Raw genomic sequence first — 19144 nt, 5'->3', positions numbered from 1 at the left:
ATAAGGCTTTCAACTCTCCCAATTGCTTTGGCTAATCCAGGTCTTTTGCCTTTACATATACATGTTTTAATTAGCTTGTCATTCTTTGAATTACCTTATCATTAGGCAAAATATTTACATGTATGTTTCTTCATTTGAAATAGGGTTTTGTCAAATCTCTGGACCAATTTAAGTTGGGTGCCTTATCCTTTTGAAAGTAAGGGAGTGGTCATTCTTCAAAGATACCATAAAAGAAAGACTAACCAGTTCCTTCTAAACTCACCCACACAGAATGGCTTTACCAAATGGCCTTGGTTCTAAGTGCTGGGTTGTGGAATCCACGTGTTCTGATGTGCGAGGGGAACAAGAATGCAGTCTGCTTTTCCAACCTGCTCCCTGATATAGAAAGGAAAAGACACAAAGTTGAGGTCAGCTCTGAGCCCTAACAACAGAAAGGAGCGTGGTTCCTTGACAAATTTTTGAAAATGAGGTGACCTCTTTTCCACCCAAGGGGCCACTGGAGGAGTAGGAGTTCACTAATGCAGAAGAGAAGAGGGAAGTTAATTCTTCAGAGGAAATAGCAAGAGCAAGGGGTAGAGCAGGCAAGAAGCTCAGGGCTGCAAAATTTGAGGAGACAGGGTTGGAGATAAAGTCTAGGATCAGAATTCTGCTCCCTGAGCATGGAAGCCTATGGAAGCTTTTGTGGGAGGGACATAATCATATCTGTATTTGAGAAAGATCTTCATACTGGCAGGCAAAATAGCCTTCCAGAGGTCATCCTGTGGGCGTGGCATCAGACGTGTGATAAGCAGGTTTGACTGGGGAAATGGCAGAAAGCCTGGACTGGAATGTCTTTGGAGAATAAGGCCACCGAATTAAAAATCAGACAAGGGATTAAAGGGGATGGGAGAGGCACAGGAAGGCACATTCACATATGCCTTACTCCCCTGGACGCTGAACAGCACCCACCACTCTCCAGGCATATCAACAGCCCCAGGCAGAGCCATGATATAAGAGACCAACAAGATATCTGCAGGGTTGGAGGACCTCACCGAGTCTGGTCATATAATTCAGACACCCTGTGACTATTCATATTCTGTTCCTCAGGGGCAATATTTTGTGTTAAGGTTATCTTAAAAATGCAACCTTCCAAAAGATGGCTTGATTTTAAGATTATGCCACTGGGGTTGAATAAATTTCTTGGCAACCCTGTGTATAAATCTGGTCAGGGCCTCACTGTGAAGTCTGAAACAGAGACAGATGGAACAGTCGGCCAGAAAGCCCCAGTGACAGAAACAACTATTCCCTGGTTGGGGGGGGGCATCTTTATTTTTACAAAATTTGGAGAACAACAGTGTCCCCCAGCTGTCTCCACAAGATCAAACCTGCTCCAAATGGGAGTTGCTAGGTATTTGCCAACACTTGAAATCAAAATCCAATAGGCCTGATGGCCCTGTTTCTTGTCTTTCCCTCCCTTTGTATTTCAAGATGACAATTTCATTTGTTCATTGATGCAGCCTGTCCGTTCAATAAGCATTCTGATTCATCTATGAACTTCAAACTCCGCTTCTAATCTAAATCAGAACACAAAAGTACATGACCCCTTCACTTCTTGCTAGGCCCTGTGGCTCATCCAAAGCAAACACCTGAAGGCAGTCTCAGAATGACATTTAATCATGGGGTCTGCATTTTCTGCGTAAGGCCATGCCCTCCGAAGTCCAGCTTAGGGATCGTCAAACTGTCAACTCGCCCACTTCTCTGGGACCAATCACACACAAGCTCCCCAAACCTCCCTTCCCCTCATCAACCCTCAGGGAACACCAAAGCCTGTTAGGGAGTTGGTACCTATAACTCCAAAATTAGGGTTAGGGCACAGGCCTGGGGCAGGGTACCAAATTTGGCCTTTGTTAGGGCTTATACGAAACAGATTGAAAAAGTCAGTTGTGAAAAAGACATATCTTTAGTCTTCATCTAAAAGTCAAACCTCTGTGAACTTCCATTTTTAACTGTAACAGAGCCAAGTGGAAAATTTGTTTCCCTCCTTATTTATTAAAGAAGGACAAGGAACGGAAACAAAAAAGAAAAGAATTCTGTCGGGGGCTAGTTCGCCACTCTCCCACCCGGTTTCCATGGGCTGTTCTTTAGAAACACGGACACAGGGGCCGTGTGCAAAACTGCCACGCTCTTGGCTCACGTGGCCTCTCCGCTGTGCCAGAGAAGCAAGAGCCAAAGGTAAGATGACCACTTCTGAGCCACTTCGTCTCTGCCTGGGAGCTCCCACCAGGAGCTCTCCAGGCTGCTGCACAGTGACAGACAGGAAGAACGTCTAAACACTCTTTCAGACTTATAGAAAAAGAAAAAAACAAAACACCCACACAGTGGGGAACAATTTCCCCACTGTGTGGGTGGTGGGGCTCCGAGAGCTGTTATCTGCAAAGGGCACTTCTGGGGGTTACCCAGCTGTCACCACTCTGTGGATTCCACTTGAAAACCTCAAGCCAACCCGGGGGGGAATGAACATCAAGAGACGATTTTTCCACTCTGTGAAAATGACTTGACTGTACAGACATAAATTAAGACTCCATGATAATAAATGAAATGTGTGCAGGACCTGTCGTAAGATGCACGGTCAGTCACAGCTGATGCTCCTGCTTGCCTGGCACATCTACAGCATCAGAGTATGACTTTGTCATTCTCCACTTCCTGACCCTTGAGCACCTGACCCCATATGACGTCTTTCTCTCCCTCCCTCTCTCTCTCCCTCTCTCTCTCTCTCTCTCACACACACACACACACACACACACTCCTATACCACACAACCAGGTCTGGCATTACTGGTCTAGCAGGAGTAGAAGCTGAACCAGCAAGTCTGAGGGCAGAGGTGGGAGTCATTGGGGTGAACCTGTGTTAGTACAGGAATGGAGGGGAGGGATGTTCTAGCTCTGTTCATCGTAACGAGGGAGATTTGATGGCTGGAGCAAAAATGCGGGTGTATAAAAACAATACCAGGCATCCTTTGGGCCTTAAGTCCCTCTTTTGCCACACAAAGTTTCCCCTTTCCAAGCTGCTCTGCCCCATGTGTCTATGGCAGCCTAAGAGGTACTGCCTGCCCACCGAGTTTGTAGGATTTAGTGATTCCGTTCCTCCTCTGCAAAAGTCCCTCCAAGCCACCCCTAAGTGAACCCATCTTCCCAATGCTGCCATCTGGAGCCACGTTCACTTCCCCCTTTCCCTTCATCCCACTTCCATCTACTACAAGAATCTTGCACCATTGTTCTTGGCCTTGGCCCTCCTATTACAATCTGGGAAATGGAGCTGGTGATTAGAACCTCAAGTCCCAAACCTTGCTTCCAAAAGTATCCTAACCCACATGAAGAGGACCTTGGAAACCCTCAATTCCAGCATCTGTGTTCTGGGTAGACATGACAATAGAAATGGAAACCATTTTTCAATAGCAACTGTGAGCCTTTCAAGGGAACCCAGAACTACATACAGGTAGGACACAACCCCATCTTGAAAAGCAATCAACGGAAGAACAGTATGGCGATCCCTCAAAAACCCAAAAATACAATTACCATATGATGCAGCAATTCCACTTCTGGGTATATACCCAAAAGAATTGAAAGCAAGCTTTCTAAGATATTTTTCTTTTTCTCTTTATTTTCAGATTATTTACTTTTTATTTATTTGAGCAAAAGAGAGAGAGAGAGCCCAGAAGGAGAGTGAGAAAAAGAAGCAGATGCCCACTGAGCAGTGAAACCAACAATGGGACTCGATCCCAGGATCCTGGGATCATGACCTGAGCTGAAGGCAGATGCTTAACCAACCTAGCCACCCAGGCACCCCTCAAAGAGATTTTTACACGGTTCATGTTTATAGCAGCATTGTTAACAATAGCCAAAGGCAGGAGCAACCCAAATGTCTATTGATAGATGAAAGGATAAGCAAAGAGTGATATATATATTTACATATCTATATAGATATACACACACACACACGCACACGCAATGGGGGTATTATTCAGCCTTAAAAAGGAAGGAAATCTGACAACCACTACAACATGGATGAATCCAGAGGACATTATACTAAGTGAAAGAAGCCAGCCACAAAAAGACAAATACTATATGATTCCACTTATCTGAGGATCCTATAGTAGTCAAATTCAGAGACAGAAAGTAGAATGGGGGTTACCAAGGGCTGGAGGCGGGGGCGGGGCGGGGATGGGGAATTAGTGTTCAGTGAGTACTGAGTTTCATTTTGGGAAGATGAAAATGTTCTAGAAATAGATGTGGTGATAGTTGGACAAGAATGTGAATATACTTAGTATCACTGAACTGAATACCTTTTAAACCTTTTTTAAGGGTTAAAATAATAAATTTTATGTTAGGTATATTTTACTAAAAAAAAAAGTAATCAACAGAAATATTGAAGTTTCAATTAATCTAAACAAACTAGCAGGATTTTTTTAAAGAAGAGACACAACCAGGGGCAGCTGGGTGGCTCAGTCGGTTGAGCGTCTACCTTTGGCTTGGGTCATGATCCCAGGGTCCTGGGATCAAGTCCCACATTGGGCTCCCTGCTCAGCAGGGAGCCTGTTTCTCCCTCTGCCTGCAGCTCCCCCTGCTTCTGCTCTCTCTCCCTTTCTTTCTCTCTTTGTCAAATAAATAAATAAATCTAAAAACGAAGGAGGGGGAGGTGGTGGAGGAGTGGGAGGTGGTGGAGGAGGGGGAGGAGAAAGAGGAGGGGAAGGAGGAGGAAGAGGAGGAGGAGGAAGACAACGACGAGGAAGAGGAGGACGAGGAGGAGGAGAAGAAGATACAACCAGAAACACACATCCTTCATCTTCCTTCTCTCTGAGGACAGAGATAGGTGACAGGGCCAGGCAGCAGGAGGGACAGAAGGGTCTCCACCAACCCAGTGAGGTGTCAGTAACCTCACATTGTGATGCCAGGTGCCTGCCCTGGCTGAGGGAGGGGCGAGCAGGAATCTTCTCCACAACATAGGCCTGAACCCCATATAAGCACAGGGGCAAAGGCACCACCCAGCCTTCCATCAGGTCTACCCTGCTCTGCTATCTTACCTGATTCCCTGACTCGAAAAGACTAATGGTTGGCAAATGTCCCTTAGCCTCACCAAGTATTAAAAAGAAAACTCTCTTCTCAAGCTCCATATAGACTCTGAGTTTCTGCACCAGTTAGAGCTCTCCATGGAGCCACAGAGTAACCCTCACCATTGTGCGAATAAGCCATGATTGTTCTCTGAACCAGAGCAAGACCTTAGCTTTCTTAGGGAAGAGGCATCTTCAGCTCTCATGCAGAAACAGCCAGCTGCTTTTCTTGAGAAGGGGGACTCAAGTATGAGGAAAGTTGCACCCAAAAGGAAAAGAATGGAAAGGGCAAAATCTGCCCTCCCCTCCCCATACCCCCACCCAATATGCAGCGCACATGAGGGTCCAGGACCCGCTGTCCACATCAGGCTTCCCAAGGGCAGAGCCACTGTAGAGCCCGTCAGTCCAGGAGCCTGGGCCGGGCTGACAAGGGAGCAGGTGCATCTGCAGGACACTCTGCCTGGCCGTGCCTAGCACCCGGCACACCTGCGATCTCGAAACATCAAAGAAGTCCGGGCTTCTCTGGAGCAGCATTCTCCCAAGAGTAGCCAGGAGTGTCCAGCATGAGCAGTTTTCTTCCCAGACACTCATTCGCAGTTCTGAGTGCTTCTCACCCCGTCCTGCCTTCTTCCTGCTCTACCCCACACAGGGCACCGATAGCTCTTAGAGGTCTCTCTGCCCACTTCGTGGCTCAAGTCACAGCTGAATGTAAATGAGTACATGCAACCTGTTGCAAGTATTTTTGGAAGGCAACCTCCTTTGAGGTAACTACGGGTTGTTTGTAGAGAGCTGGCCAGATGTCTCAAGCTGACCGGCGGGTGGCACTTTGGGGAGGCTGTGAACAGGTTGTGTAAGGACAGGAGGGACATAACTTGTAGCCTGTCCATGGAGACAGGATCTTTAACTAATTCAACATTTTAATACATTTTGATGAATATTAGTACAAGAAACCAACATTTTTCATAAACATGGTGCACTTGAGAAAAAGGCAGGAGTCATGAAGCAAGACAAAAAAATAGAGCTTTCAGCCATTCTCAGATGAACGTAAGACAAGAAGGGGGCCTCCATGGAGGGGCCAGGGGCTTCACTAACAAGCCTTCCTCCAACTTTCTGTTTGCCTGGTCTCCGCCTCTCACGCACAACACCTCTAATTCTGTTCTTATCCCTACATGGAATACATTACCCAGGAATCACTTGTGTTCCTGCCCTACAGGAGTACATTTTTCGTTTAAAAGAAATGCACTACCTACCACCACTTTTATGTAAAAACCTTCTTCCTCCAAATAGCCAGTGATGCTCACAAATCAAGCAACTAGAACAATTCTAATTCTGTGAACTGATACCATGGGTCCAATAGTCACCAAAATTAAGCTCAAAAACCCACAGACTTGAGCAAACTAAAAGCTATAAACCAGTAAGGTTGTGCCTTAAGAGAAAAAAAATTAACTTTACCTGTGGCTGTAGCGAATGGCTATCGTCAACCCAAGCTGTAATTAAAAAGAGGGGAAAAGCAGATATTAAATAATATTAAGAGTATGCTGAATTCACAAGAAAATTCACTTATTATGGTCCATTATTTTTTAAACATTTCCTAAAATCTCCTACTGCTTATGCTTCATAAATAACACGTTTTAATGATAGATCTTTAGTTTCAACACAGTTCTTAAAGGATAATCATATTTTGAAAGGGTCTTAGAGACACCTAAAATATTTCTTTGCATCTCTCAAATTAGATGGGTGTCTCTCATCTGGCAGATCTTCCACAACAGAGCTTTTTTTTTTGCTTTTTAACCCTTTTTTCTTTTTTCTTTACATTTTTTAAACTTAATTTTTAAATTTTTTTATTGAGATGTAATTGACAAATAAATTGTATATATTTAATGTATACAATGTGATGCCTTGATTTACATATGCAGGGTGAAATTATTACCATATGTTATGACATTAATTAACACATCCATCACTTCACAAAGTCACCTTTTTTTTTCTTTTTTTGGTGAGACCACTTAAGATGTACTCTCTTTGCAAATTTCAAGTATACAATAAAGTATTGTTAACTATAGCCACTGTGCTGGGCATTAAATCTCCAGAGTGTATTCATCTTACAACTCAAAGTTTATACCCTCTGACCAACACCTCCCCATTTCCCTCACCCCCAGGCCCTGGCAACCACCATTCTACTCCCTGTTTGTATGAGCAAAACAGGGCTCTTTCAGCTCTGAGACAAAGCTGTGAAAGGATGGGATTCAGTGTGTGGCTGATTCTGAGGTTTGCCATACCCGGGTCCGGGGAGGAGTTCTTTCCCTCACCCCCTGCCCCAGGAGTGCTGAGCGGAGCCCAGGCCATGGGGTGGGGGAAGACTGACCACCTGGGTCAGAGTCTTGTCAGGGGGATCTGCGCAGCCTTCACACTGATTCCATGAGCTCAAGGCCAACATATTGCGCTTCTGAGGACAGCAAAGAGATTGAGCCTTCAGTGCATGTGCGACATCAAGAGAAAGTGTATACCATCACTGGACACAGTGACAAGTGGAGACCATGGTGACACCTTGATTTCCTTTTTACTCTGTGGGGGTGGCATGGAAACCTCTCAAGCATAAGCTGGGATCAAATCATATGACACGGACCTCAGCTAGTTCGTGCAAGGTCATAGCCGATTCTGGAAGAGCCAGGCCACAAGAGTTCAACTGCTAACCATATGGATATCAATATTTAGATTCTCAGAGCTTCAGTGTTTACAACTATATAACAGGAAAATATTTTCTCATGTAAGGATTAAGCAATTTTTCTGTTTTTGTGTTTATACCTGTGTGTGCACACACATGTGTGTATACTGCCTATAGAAAGGAAAAATTCCATGAATAATAACTACCACTACTACAACTATATTTGGGCAATACCTCATTTATGAAAATGTTTTCATTTTCCAAAAAATTTTTAAAAGATTTTATTTACTTCTTTTAAGAGAGAGAGAGAGATGGAGCACTGAGTGTAGTGCATAAACACTGAATCTTGGAACACTGAAAAAAATTAATTTAATTAAAAAAAGGAGAGACAGATAGAGACAGAGAGTGAGCATAAGCCAGTGGGGAGTGGGGGAGAAGAACAGGGAGAGGGAGAGAGAGAATCCCAAGCAGACACCCTGCTAAGCACAGAGTCCAATGCAGGGCTCAATCCCACAACCCCAAGATCATGACCTGAGCTGAAATCAAGAGTTGGATGCTTGACACACTGAGCCACCCAGGCAGCCCTTCATTTTCCAAAATTTAATTTTTAAGTTAGTTCTTAGAACTGAGAAAGTATCTTGTCTTGTAAAAATGATGATCAGCTTCAACCATGCCTATATAACTCTCATCAACCCACTTGTGGCTGATCTAAGGCCCTGATAGTTTAAGGAACTCACAGCCGTTAAAAATCCAAGCATCATCTGGTTCAAAGTCTACCTAAGTTGAACCTTCACATCACTAGCAGTTCCCCTGATGTTGGCCCCAATGGCAGTGGGGTAGGGGTGGGGGTGGGGTTGGTCACTTCCATGGGGTTGTCCTGGACCCTGGATGACACAAGGGTCCCTGGGCAGTGGAAGGGTGGAAGGGGTGATGAAGAAGCAAGGAGAGGGAGAGTTAAGAGAAGTAAAGTCATTGGGATGAATATACTATATGTCAACTATATTTTAATTGATTTTAAAAAAATAAAGAAATTCCGGGGTGCCTGGGTGGCTCAGTGGGTGAAGCCTCTGCCTTCAGCTCAGGTCATGATCCCAGGGTCCTGGGATCGAGCCCCACATCGGGCTCTCTGCTCAGCAGGGACCCTGCTTCCCCCCTTCTCTCTGCCTGCCCCTCTGCCTACTTGTGATCCCTGTCTGTCAAATAAATAAATAAAATCTTAAGAAAGAAAAGAAGGAAGGAAGGAAGGAAGGAAGGAAGGAAGGAAGAAAGGAAGGAAGGAAGGAAGAAGGAAAGAAGAAAGTGTAACACTTCAGTCCAGCTTGACACACTGCAGAATCCCCCAGCTATTACCTGAACAGCTCAGTTCCAGAATAGTTCGGCTGGGTATTACCACCATGCACACCCCAAATGCAGAACTGACAGGACTCAGGGGGGACAGGCTTGAATTTTACCAAAAGATTCTCTAGAAGTGGAGGCATTAAATCTATGACATCAAGGTGATTTCATACCACACTCACCTGAATGTACTCAATTATCTGTCAGCTGAACCAGGGGTACTTTTTTTTTTTTTTTTTTTTGAGATTTAAGCAAACGGAAAAGGAAGATGCCTCAGGGACAATCAAGAATTTAAAGAACAAGGAGGAAATTACTTAGGGAAGGAAATAAAAACAGAAACTGTAGCCAAAAGGTCAGGATGAGCAATTTATGATTTCACATGCCATGTAACTTTACATTTCCTGGAGTTAAAAAGTTCTGGCTTCCACTGAGGCTAATTACAAGATAATTTTACCAACCGAATATTTTTTTTTAAAGATTTTATTTATTTATTTGACAGATAGAGATCACAAGTAGGCAGAGAGGCAGGCAGAGAGAGAGAGAGAGAAGAGGAAGCAGGCTCCCCGCTGAGCAGAGAGCCCGACGCGGGGCTCCATCCCAGGACCCTGGGATCATGACCCGAGCCGAAGGCAGAGGCTTTAACCCACTGAGCCACCCAGGCGCCCCACCAACCGAATATTTTGATAAGCTTTCAAGTACTGCTAAACTGGTGGCTTTTCTGCAGTTGAAAGATGCGCCTTTGCTGGAGGAGGGAGAGAAAATGGGTGTGGGAGGGCCAAAAATAAGAAAAAAGCAGAGGAAGTCTTTCAGTGTAGCTGTGCTGGTTAAAAGAGGCTTGGTATGAATCCTTCACAGAGATGAATTTCAATGAAGCCCTCGCATTTGTCTTTTCCTGGCTTCTGAACCAAGTATGTTTTGTTGTCATTTTAAAAAGGACATCTCTGTGAAGGAAGAAAGCGCAAACCAGGGAATCACACAGACCCGCCGCTGCATTCCAGGGGCCTCTGTATGAACAGGCCGGGTAATGACATGCTAGGGAACTAGATGATTCGAACCCAGGCAAAGGGCCTGGAGCTACGTGAGACCTGACTCACGTGGTGGATGGGAACAGGGCACCGCACTGTCATGCTGGAAACTGGACTTAAACTCCACACAGAACGCCCCGGATCCAGTTTGGCAGCCCTGACAAGACCCCTGAAAGGTGGAGAAGAGCCCTCATGGGCTTTGCCCTGAAATCCCAAGTTGGAACATGCGTAAGGAGACTATGTCTCTTCTGCCTCCTCTGCATATTATCTGACCCCAGAGAAGGCAGGGGCGGTAGAAAATCTCTGAGGTTTCTGGACCATAGTAGATAAAAGACAAAGGCCACTGTGTAATCTGCTGAGAGATGGGCCAGAGATAACCTTCTGCCCTGGCATTAGGAACCTAGCTAGTCAGGCCCCTCTGAGCACTCGGCGTGCTAAGAAGCCCCAGCAACCCGGAAATGCTTTGAACCAGTCTTGCTCCTGCCTGTGTCAGCACAGACGTGCGTGCAACCATGCGCCTGTGCACAATTTATAACCACTACACATGCGTGGGCACACAGATGCACACACATTGTGTGCCCTGAGACCCAACTCACCCATGTGTGCACACATACGTTTGCACGCATGCATACCCACACTCACGCGTACACGCACATGTACACCACTTGCGTGTGCACGCGTCCCAACAAGCATGTGTTCATATGTGCTCAGTCCATGCACATGCTCACACAGTACTCAGATGCAGACACACGCAGGCACCAGCACATATGCGCACACACACTCATACAGATGTGCACACATGCACTGACCCACATGCACAGAGAAGCTTCAGCATTCAGAGAGGCCCCCAGAGCCCCCCAAGACAAAGGGAGGCCTCAGACAATTGACCCTTTTGTTGCTGGTCTCAGCAGGAACCCAGAGGAATGGGAGGAGGGAGGCCAAAGGGTTGGCCCCCTGACCCCAGCCCAGCCAGGGCTGAGGCCCGGGGACATGGAGGTCAGCTGGAGTTTTGTGCGGCTGCCCTCCCTGGAGAACAACCCCCCGGGACATACTGTAAGTCTTGCCAGAATGCACTCCACAAACTCCCATTCAGAGTCTTTTTTTTTAGATTTACACAATTTGTTAATAACAAAATTAAATCACATTTTAATGGCAAGGAAAGAATAATTGAACATTTTTCAAAATCTCCACCAGCTACAAAAACCTTTTTTCCTGCTGCTTTGGTCTAAAAATGCTCCTTTTTTGGAACAGCTGACTGAGGCAGCTGTTTTGTATCAAGTCTGAGAGTTTTCTATATGACCCAGGGAGCTCAGACAACAGGCAGACCTTGCTGCATTAAAGAGTAATCCGAGAATAATTTGCCATAAAACCCCCCAAAGTGCACCAGCTGTAGCCAGATACGCCCTATAAAGCACCACTAAGACTGCACAGACCTTGTAAAATAATCATAATAATTTTAGAAAACACATTTTTAAAACATCTTTAAAAAAAAAGTTTTTAAGGAAAAATGGGTGACACTGTCTTAGGACACTTCCCTTACATGGGCTCTCTTCCCTGTCCACAGGCTGTCACTAAGCATCTCTTTCTAATGCCCACTTAACCAGGGGTGCCTGCGTTGTTGGGAACCCCCTCCTTACAGGTCCACTGTGCTGCGTGTTTATGACGTGCTGTCACACTCACAGGGGAGCTGGGGGCTGGTGAGAGGAAGAGCCCATTAAATGCTAGCCCCAAAGTGGCCCCGCTGGTGAGTGGTGATACTCCAAGTCTGGGTCCGGAAGCCTCTAGACTAGGGTGATGTGCTGGCAGGGGCTATGACCAAGAGCCATGCCCTTTCACAGGGTCAGCTACCAAACACAACCTGATGCTAGCACTCCCTATTCCTCAAGAAAATCTGGAAACCAAGGGCTTTATTACAAAAACTCCCACGTTTTAAACAGATTTGAGTATTTTTCAAATAATGCAAGCCAAACAAAACATATCAGTGGGGTTTGGCCGGGGAGCCATCAGTCTGCAACCTCACTTTTCACCCTTCCATACTACCAAGCCTCTCCTTGCATTCTTTGATCTACAAATCTGAATTAATTAGCTCGTGACAAATCTCGAAAGAACTTTCATGTTATTCATGAGTCTTCTTTCCTTTTCCTATAATTATGTGAAGCTTTTTCTTTAGTTTACCTCAAGTTTCATGGGTCCAAAGGGTCCATCACAAAATAAACTCAAAAAGAAAAGCTTGTTGCTTATATCCCTCCTGCAGTTTTCAACTATTCCTTCCCCTTTTATGGGAAATACGGAAAAGGAGCCTGAAGGGGAGAAGAAGCATGAGTGTGGACAGAATCTCACCCAAACGGAGCCACAGTGTGCTGACACCAGGAAGCCAGCACAGGGAGAAAGTAATCCACCCAATGGTTCCTTAACCCCTTCCCTGGCTCTTTCCGCACTGTTCTCTCCCAGTAATAACCAGGAACCCCTTGCTCCCCACACAAGCACCCTCCAGGACTGCTCTTTCCACAGGCATCACCCTAGATCCTTCTGGCCTCCCATGCCTGTGGGACACAGGCCACAACTCACTAGTCTTTAACTTTGTCATCTCTCTAGGGCTTTTTTAGGCACTTGCTACCTTCTCTGAAAAACTACCTGCGCTGAGCAGATGCTTATGGTCAGTGACAATGAGCTTTTGGTCAAGTTCCCTGACTTTTCTTCGAGGTAAAATGGCATTGTTTTAGACAGATTCACTTAGACTTCAGAGATGAGGACCAGCGGGGATTCTCGTCTCCCCAAAACTTGTGAGAAATGCAGATTCTTCAGCCCTTATTCTACTGAATCAGAAACTCTGGGGTGGGGCGCCTGGGTGGCTCATTGGGTTAAAGCCTCTGCCTTCGGCTCAGGTCATGATCCCAGGGTCCTGGGATTGAGTCCCGCATCAGGCTCTCTGCTCAGCAGGGAGCCTGCTTCCTCCTCTCTCTCTGCCTGCCTCTCTGCCTACTTGTGATCTCTGCCTGTCAAATAAATAAAATCTTAAAAAAAAAAAAAAGAAAGAAAGAAACTCTGGGGGTGGTTTAGCCATTTCTCCAGGGGTAGGGGTTAGAAGCACTGAATGAGATGATATATGGAAAGAACATAGCAATATGCTTGGCATAGATGACTCTTATTACCTGCTATGATGGTGATGATGTTCCAGCACATAGTAAAGCTATTTTCACTTTACATTCTCAGCATGTCCTTTCAGTGTCCTGCACTCAACTTCAGGGATTGCCATTACTGCGAGTTCAGGCAGGCTCATGGGCTGGGCTGAGGTTGTATTTTGGGAAATGAGGCCTCCTGGTACTCCTGGGTGATCACCCACTCATCACGGAGAGGTGTGTGCACCCTGCTGAGACCCACTGTTTGCTGTTGACCTGCAAAGACACGGCCAGCTTCCTGGTGGCCAAGAATGAGCCTCAAAAGGCTGCGGCCCTCCCCTTCCTTCGCCATTTCTCTCCAAAGAGGGCGAGAATGGCAAGAAAGGCAGGAGGAAGAAATGCAGCAACATATTTTTCATTACCAAGTTTATTTTGTGAGGTTATCCTTCATGGGTGCCTTAAAATTAAAAAAGAAAAAACCAACCTCAAAAAATCAAGAAGACACACTAACATTTAGGAAAAGCAAGGGATATGAATAATGCGTAGGATCTTCTCAGATTTGTCAGAAACCTAGCAATTCAGATCTGAAACTTTCAAAACCTGTTGTAAAAGATAAGTTGCTAAATCAATGGAAATTAACATCGAACGAATATTGAAATGTAGGCAGTGGTTGTTTAACCAACCTAAGAAAACAGGTTGTTTTTAAGACTCTAAGCCCCAAATGACTAAAAAGGTAAGACCAATGATGTTGCTGTTCCTCCCTGCTGTCCCCAAGAACCCGAGCCAGACACTAGCTTTTTGGACTAAACCTCTTGCTTAAAAAACAAGTAGACAGGTTTTCACAAGGACTTGCGTCCGCCCCCAGTTCACCCAAAATGAAAACATTTGTCAACCTTGATTTGCTGCCCCACAGAGCACTGTGGACCCGTTCTGCTCGGCATTTTCCAGGGACTGAGCCCCCTGAGCTGTGGGGCTCTGGCAGGTGGAGGAGTCCCCTGCTCTCTGCCTCAGTGCTGTCCTCTGCAGAGGTGACTGTAACTGTAGTTCCCAGCAGACACAGGGGAGAAGGCTGTCAGGGTCTGGCAATGGTAAGGGCTTCAGGAGGCTGGCTGTTGTCTTTGTCGTTGTCATCAAGTGGCCATGGTCTATGTCACAGCACCGTGAGTGCGCAGCAGAGCCTCACTCCTCTTTGTGTGCCTCGTACCCAGAGCTGGACAAACAGGGCTGCCAAACAACCAGCTTCATGAACTACTGAATTCACCCCAGGTAGTTCCTCTGATGCTTACAGTTTGTTCACAAATGCATTTCTTAGGTTTTAGGTTTCAAACAAAATAATTGTGGATTTTGGTTTCTTTGCTTCTCTTGATAGGAACAGTTGGGTATTCGATAATATCATAAGCCACACCCTCTTGTCCTAGAAAGCCTAACTTCAGTGTAAAAGAAATCAGCATGACAATGAACTTGGATTCTGGGTGCAGCCTACATCACAGAATACGTAACCCAGAAACCTCTGGAACTTTCAGTGGCAAATACTACTTAAGTGAAAACTTGATTACTAAGTCAAAGAGTCAGCCAGGAAAGGAGGAGGAGGCTGAAGAGAAGAAAAGGAAATGTACAAAAGGGAAAAAAATAGGTGACACCCTGAAATGCAGACAATAACAAAAATATTTGAGGACACTTCTTTTTTTTTTTTTTCAAGATTTTATTTATTTATTTGACAGACAGAGACCACAAGTAGGCAGAGAGGCAGGCAGAGAGAGGAAGGGAAGCAGGCTCCCTGCTGAGCAGAGAGCCCGATGCGGGGCTTGATTCGGGGCTCAATCCCAGGACCCTGGGATCATGACCTGAGCTGAAGGCAGAGGCTTTAACCCACTGAGCCACCCAGGCGCCCCTGAGGACACTTCTAAGGTGGATTTGGGGTTGTTTAATACAAGAAAATGAAAGGCTGTCCACAGCCTGTCACAACAGCTTAGAGACCCCCTCCACAACTTACGGACCCACTCTCACCCCCACTTTCCTCCTTCTAGTTTTTACCTACTTTCTCCTCTAATCTTAGAGAAAAAAAAAGTTACACAAAACACATAAACAGACAAACAGAAATCCCTCTGCCTGGGCTTATAGGATATAGTCTAAAATAAGGCATTCCATGAAATATGTCAGCAGCTATTAAAAACAGTATGGTAGATCCATTATTGAAGAAACAATATAGTTTTTAAATTAAACTTTTTAGTGTAATTGTAGAGTCCCATGAAGCTATTAGAAATTATATAAAGAAATAGTATAGAGAGGTCCCATGTATCCCGTTTTCTCCAATGGTAACACCTCACACAACTACACTACAATATCACAATATGTATATTGTCATCAATACAGTCCAGTTACAGAACATTCCTGTCGCCATAATGATCTCTTATCTTGCCCTTATAAATGCGCCCACTTCACTCCCACTATCCCTCACTGTTTAGCCCCTGGCAATCGTCAATCTGTTCTCCATTCCTGTAATCTGTCATTTCAAGAATGGAATCATACAGTATGTAAGTCTTTGGGATTAGATATTTTCATTCAGCATAATTCCATGAAGGTTCATCCAGGTGGGTACATGTGCCAATAGCTCACTGCTTTTGATTGTTGAGTGTTATTCCACGGTATGGATATACCACAGTCTATGAATCTATTGAAGGACATATGGGTTATTTGCATTTGGGGGCTATTATAAATAAAGCTGCTATAGACATTTGCATGAATGTAAGTTTTCACATCTGTAAGATAAATGCCATATAGTTTCTACATATATTTTGTTAGATTTATTCCTAAGCATTTCTTTTTTTAAAAGCAATTATAAATGGTATTTTTTTCAATGTTCACATATTTATTGTTAATATATAGAAATGCAATAGATTTTTATACGTTTATCTTGTATCCTACAACACTGTTAAATTCATTTATTAGTTGCAGGCATTCATTGTGTGTGTGTGTGTGTGTGTGTGTGTGTGTGTGTGTTTAATAGACTCCCTGGTCTTTCTATGTAGTTCCAGGCATTGTGTTGTGTGTATGGTGTGTGTGTGTGTGTGTGTGTGTGTGTGTTTAATAGACTCCCTGGTCTTTCTATGTAGTTCCAGGCATTGTGTGTGTGTGTGTGTGTGTGTGTGTGTGTGTGTGTGTGTGTGTTTAATAGGCTCCCTGGTCTTTCTATGCAGACCATCATGTCATCTGCAAATAGAGTCAGTTTTACTTCTTCCATTCTTATCTATACACCTTTTTCTCCCTTTGTAGTGAAAGCAGACATCCTTGCCTTGTTCCCAAGTTTATGGGGAAAGCATTTAGTTTTGGACATTAAGTATAATGGTAGTGACAGTTTCTTTTTTAGATGATTTTTATCAAGTTGAAGAAGTTCCTTCTAGTCTTATTTTTCTGAGAGTTTTTATCATGAATGGGTGTTGAATTTTGCCAAATACTCCTTTAAAAATACTTCTCTTCCTTTAACTACACCGTACCTTCTCCTCTGTCTTGTTTTTACAAAAAAAAAAAAAATACACAAAATAAAGTGGAAAAAAAAAATAAGTCCTCTGTACAAGTACACAGAATATAGGTTAAGATGAGGCTTTCCACAAAACATGAGTACAGCTGTTAAAAAGAATAGTAGATTCACTGCAAAAAGGAATACAACAATTTTTAAGCAGAAAGACAAAACAAAAACAAACCTGCTACAGACACAATGTAGATGTATATAAGTGTTGAGGCGATATTTGATATTAGGTGATTATTTATATAATTATAGGGAAAGAAGTCTGGAAGACTACCAAATTATTGGGTGGGAAAGGATGGGGTAGAAAAGGACCTTCACTCTTTTATACCCTTGTTTAGTGTGTAATTTGAATGTTTTAACATAAGCTGGTAGTGAATGGTGAGTTTCAAAAAATATCTAATAATGAAAAAACATGGGGAAAAAATCACATTGCAAAATACTATGAACCACGTACATTTCTGCATACCGAAATGCAATTTTAATCTTAAGATGCTGTCTTTGTCAGCCTAAAACATGAATGCCTTGGCAGAGAGATATATTCACACTGGATAAAAAGGACAAAAATTCAAAACAAAGACTCAGGAAAGGAGGTAAAAGAGGGGTGCCTGGTGGATCATTCTGTTAAGCATCCAATTCTTGATTTTGGCTCAGGTCATGATCTCAGGGTTGTGAGATTGAGCCCTGCATCTGGGTCCACGCTGGACATGGAGTCTGCTTGAGATTCTCTCTCTGCCCCTTCCCTACTCTCCCCATCTCTAAAAGAAAGAGTGAGAGCGAGAGAGAGAGAGAGAAAGAGAGAAAGGAAGGAAGGAAGTAGGTAAAAGAACAAGGCTATAATGTCTTAGAAATAAGCCTGTCACCCCCAACCCAAACAAATTCTCACAAGGGTTCCACATCATGATTTCAATTTTTAGGTCAGTATAATCTAAAGATGGTAACTTCAGACTTTGATGTCAGAACAGTGAATTTGTCTAAAATGATGGATGTGAGAGAAGCAATGACTAATGTTCCTGCACACACACACACCAAGTAGAGTGGGATAAAGACATCTTTCTTCTTCTTCCTCTGCCTCAGACCAGGTTCACGGAAGGACACAACCAGACAAAGAGAGCCCTGCTGAAGTGTGATCATTTGGTCATAGAGAAGAAACGGAGCAGAAGACACAAGAGCAAAAACACCTTCGGTAGTTTATAGACAGTGCTATGACCTATCATTGCCTCACCAGGAGACAGAAGAAACATTCTCAGTATTTCCAGGACAATTCTCCAGGGTGTCTTCTCTTCCTCTGAAAAGAAGGAAAAAACTTCCCAAGGAGTAACCAGGTCCAAGTGACACGGCTAGGGGGAGACCAGCACATCCCATAGCTATCAGTGAAGTGTGAGACCAGTGATAACTGCCACCTTGACCCAACAAAGACCCCAAAACACAAATCCACCACTTGAACTGGGTGCTACTGTAATGCACTAGCACTCCAAATTGGGATGGAGGTGGAGTGTGAAGAGCTTAGTAAGTAAAAAACTCTGATGGACATTAAAGGGAAAGTCACTAAATAAGGTAACAAACACCAAACATATAGAAACCCCCCAAAAAGAAACCTCCCAAATAGAAACTTAAACAGTGAGACAGTACAAGTTGGTGATTACCCATGGTAAGGTCTCCCCCAAAGACCCTATCTGTATTCCAAGCACAGCTCTGGCATTTCTGAACCATACGACCTTGGGCAAATGACTCAATTTCTCTGTGCCTCAGTTTCCTTGCTCTAACCTGAGGGTATCAATTGTTACTCACTCCCAGCCTTGTTGACAAGACTGTATCAGATAATGCACTCAAAGCACTCTACAGTGTTAGCACAAGATGAGCATTCAGTATCTGCTCGTCATTATTGATAGTTACAGGAATTAGATCTAGAAAAAAACAGTCTGGTAATAACACAGGCCAGAATGGAAGGAGCACATTCACACCTGTTGGCTGAGCCCATTTGGAAAACAACTTCACAAAATGTATCAAGGAGTCATGACACGTAATACCTTCAGATTGTCCCTAATGAAATACTGTAACAGAGAAAATCCAAGGATGAACACTAAAGTTCCATATACAAAGGTAAAAAAAAAAATTGAAATAATGTAAATATTATCAACAACTACAAGAATAATTAAGTCAATACAATAATTTAATTCAATATTTTGCTGTCACTAAAACTTACAATTAAGAAAAACATTTAGCAACAAGGAATACAAGCTCAGGATGTAATAGAAAAAAGTCAGAACATAAGCAATAAGCATTTCAACATTGAGGTTATAACCACATAAAAAAGTAAAACATGTGACTCCCTCTCATCCTCAGTTTACCCATCCAACCACTCCTTCGCCCCAGTCAATATCTCTAGAT

At 44.0% G+C, this 19144-nt stretch overlaps 1 protein-coding gene across 5 annotated transcripts in view; it reads right to left on the bottom strand.

Annotated features, from left to right (window-relative positions):
• ACOXL (acyl-CoA oxidase like) overlaps positions 1–19144 on the bottom strand; it is a 326290-nt gene that overhangs the window by 226415 nt on the left and 80731 nt on the right. For all 5 annotated transcript variants that reach the window (XM_032843889.1, XM_032843891.1, XM_032843892.1 and 2 more), the window contains exon 10: positions 6539–6573. In XM_032843889.1, the coding sequence (XP_032699780.1) occupies positions 6539–6573 (35 nt within the window). The remainder of the gene's footprint in view (positions 1–6538; positions 6574–19144) is intronic.

The sequence above is a fragment of the Lontra canadensis genome, unplaced genomic scaffold (assembly GCF_010015895.1).
Source record: "Lontra canadensis isolate GAN:19392208 unplaced genomic scaffold, GSC_riverotter_1.0 scaffold144, whole genome shotgun sequence".
In the NCBI taxonomy this organism is placed as follows: domain Eukaryota; kingdom Metazoa; phylum Chordata; class Mammalia; order Carnivora; family Mustelidae; genus Lontra; species Lontra canadensis.
Note: the sequence above shows the minus strand (reverse complement) of the source record. Positions and strands in the feature narration are given on the sequence as shown.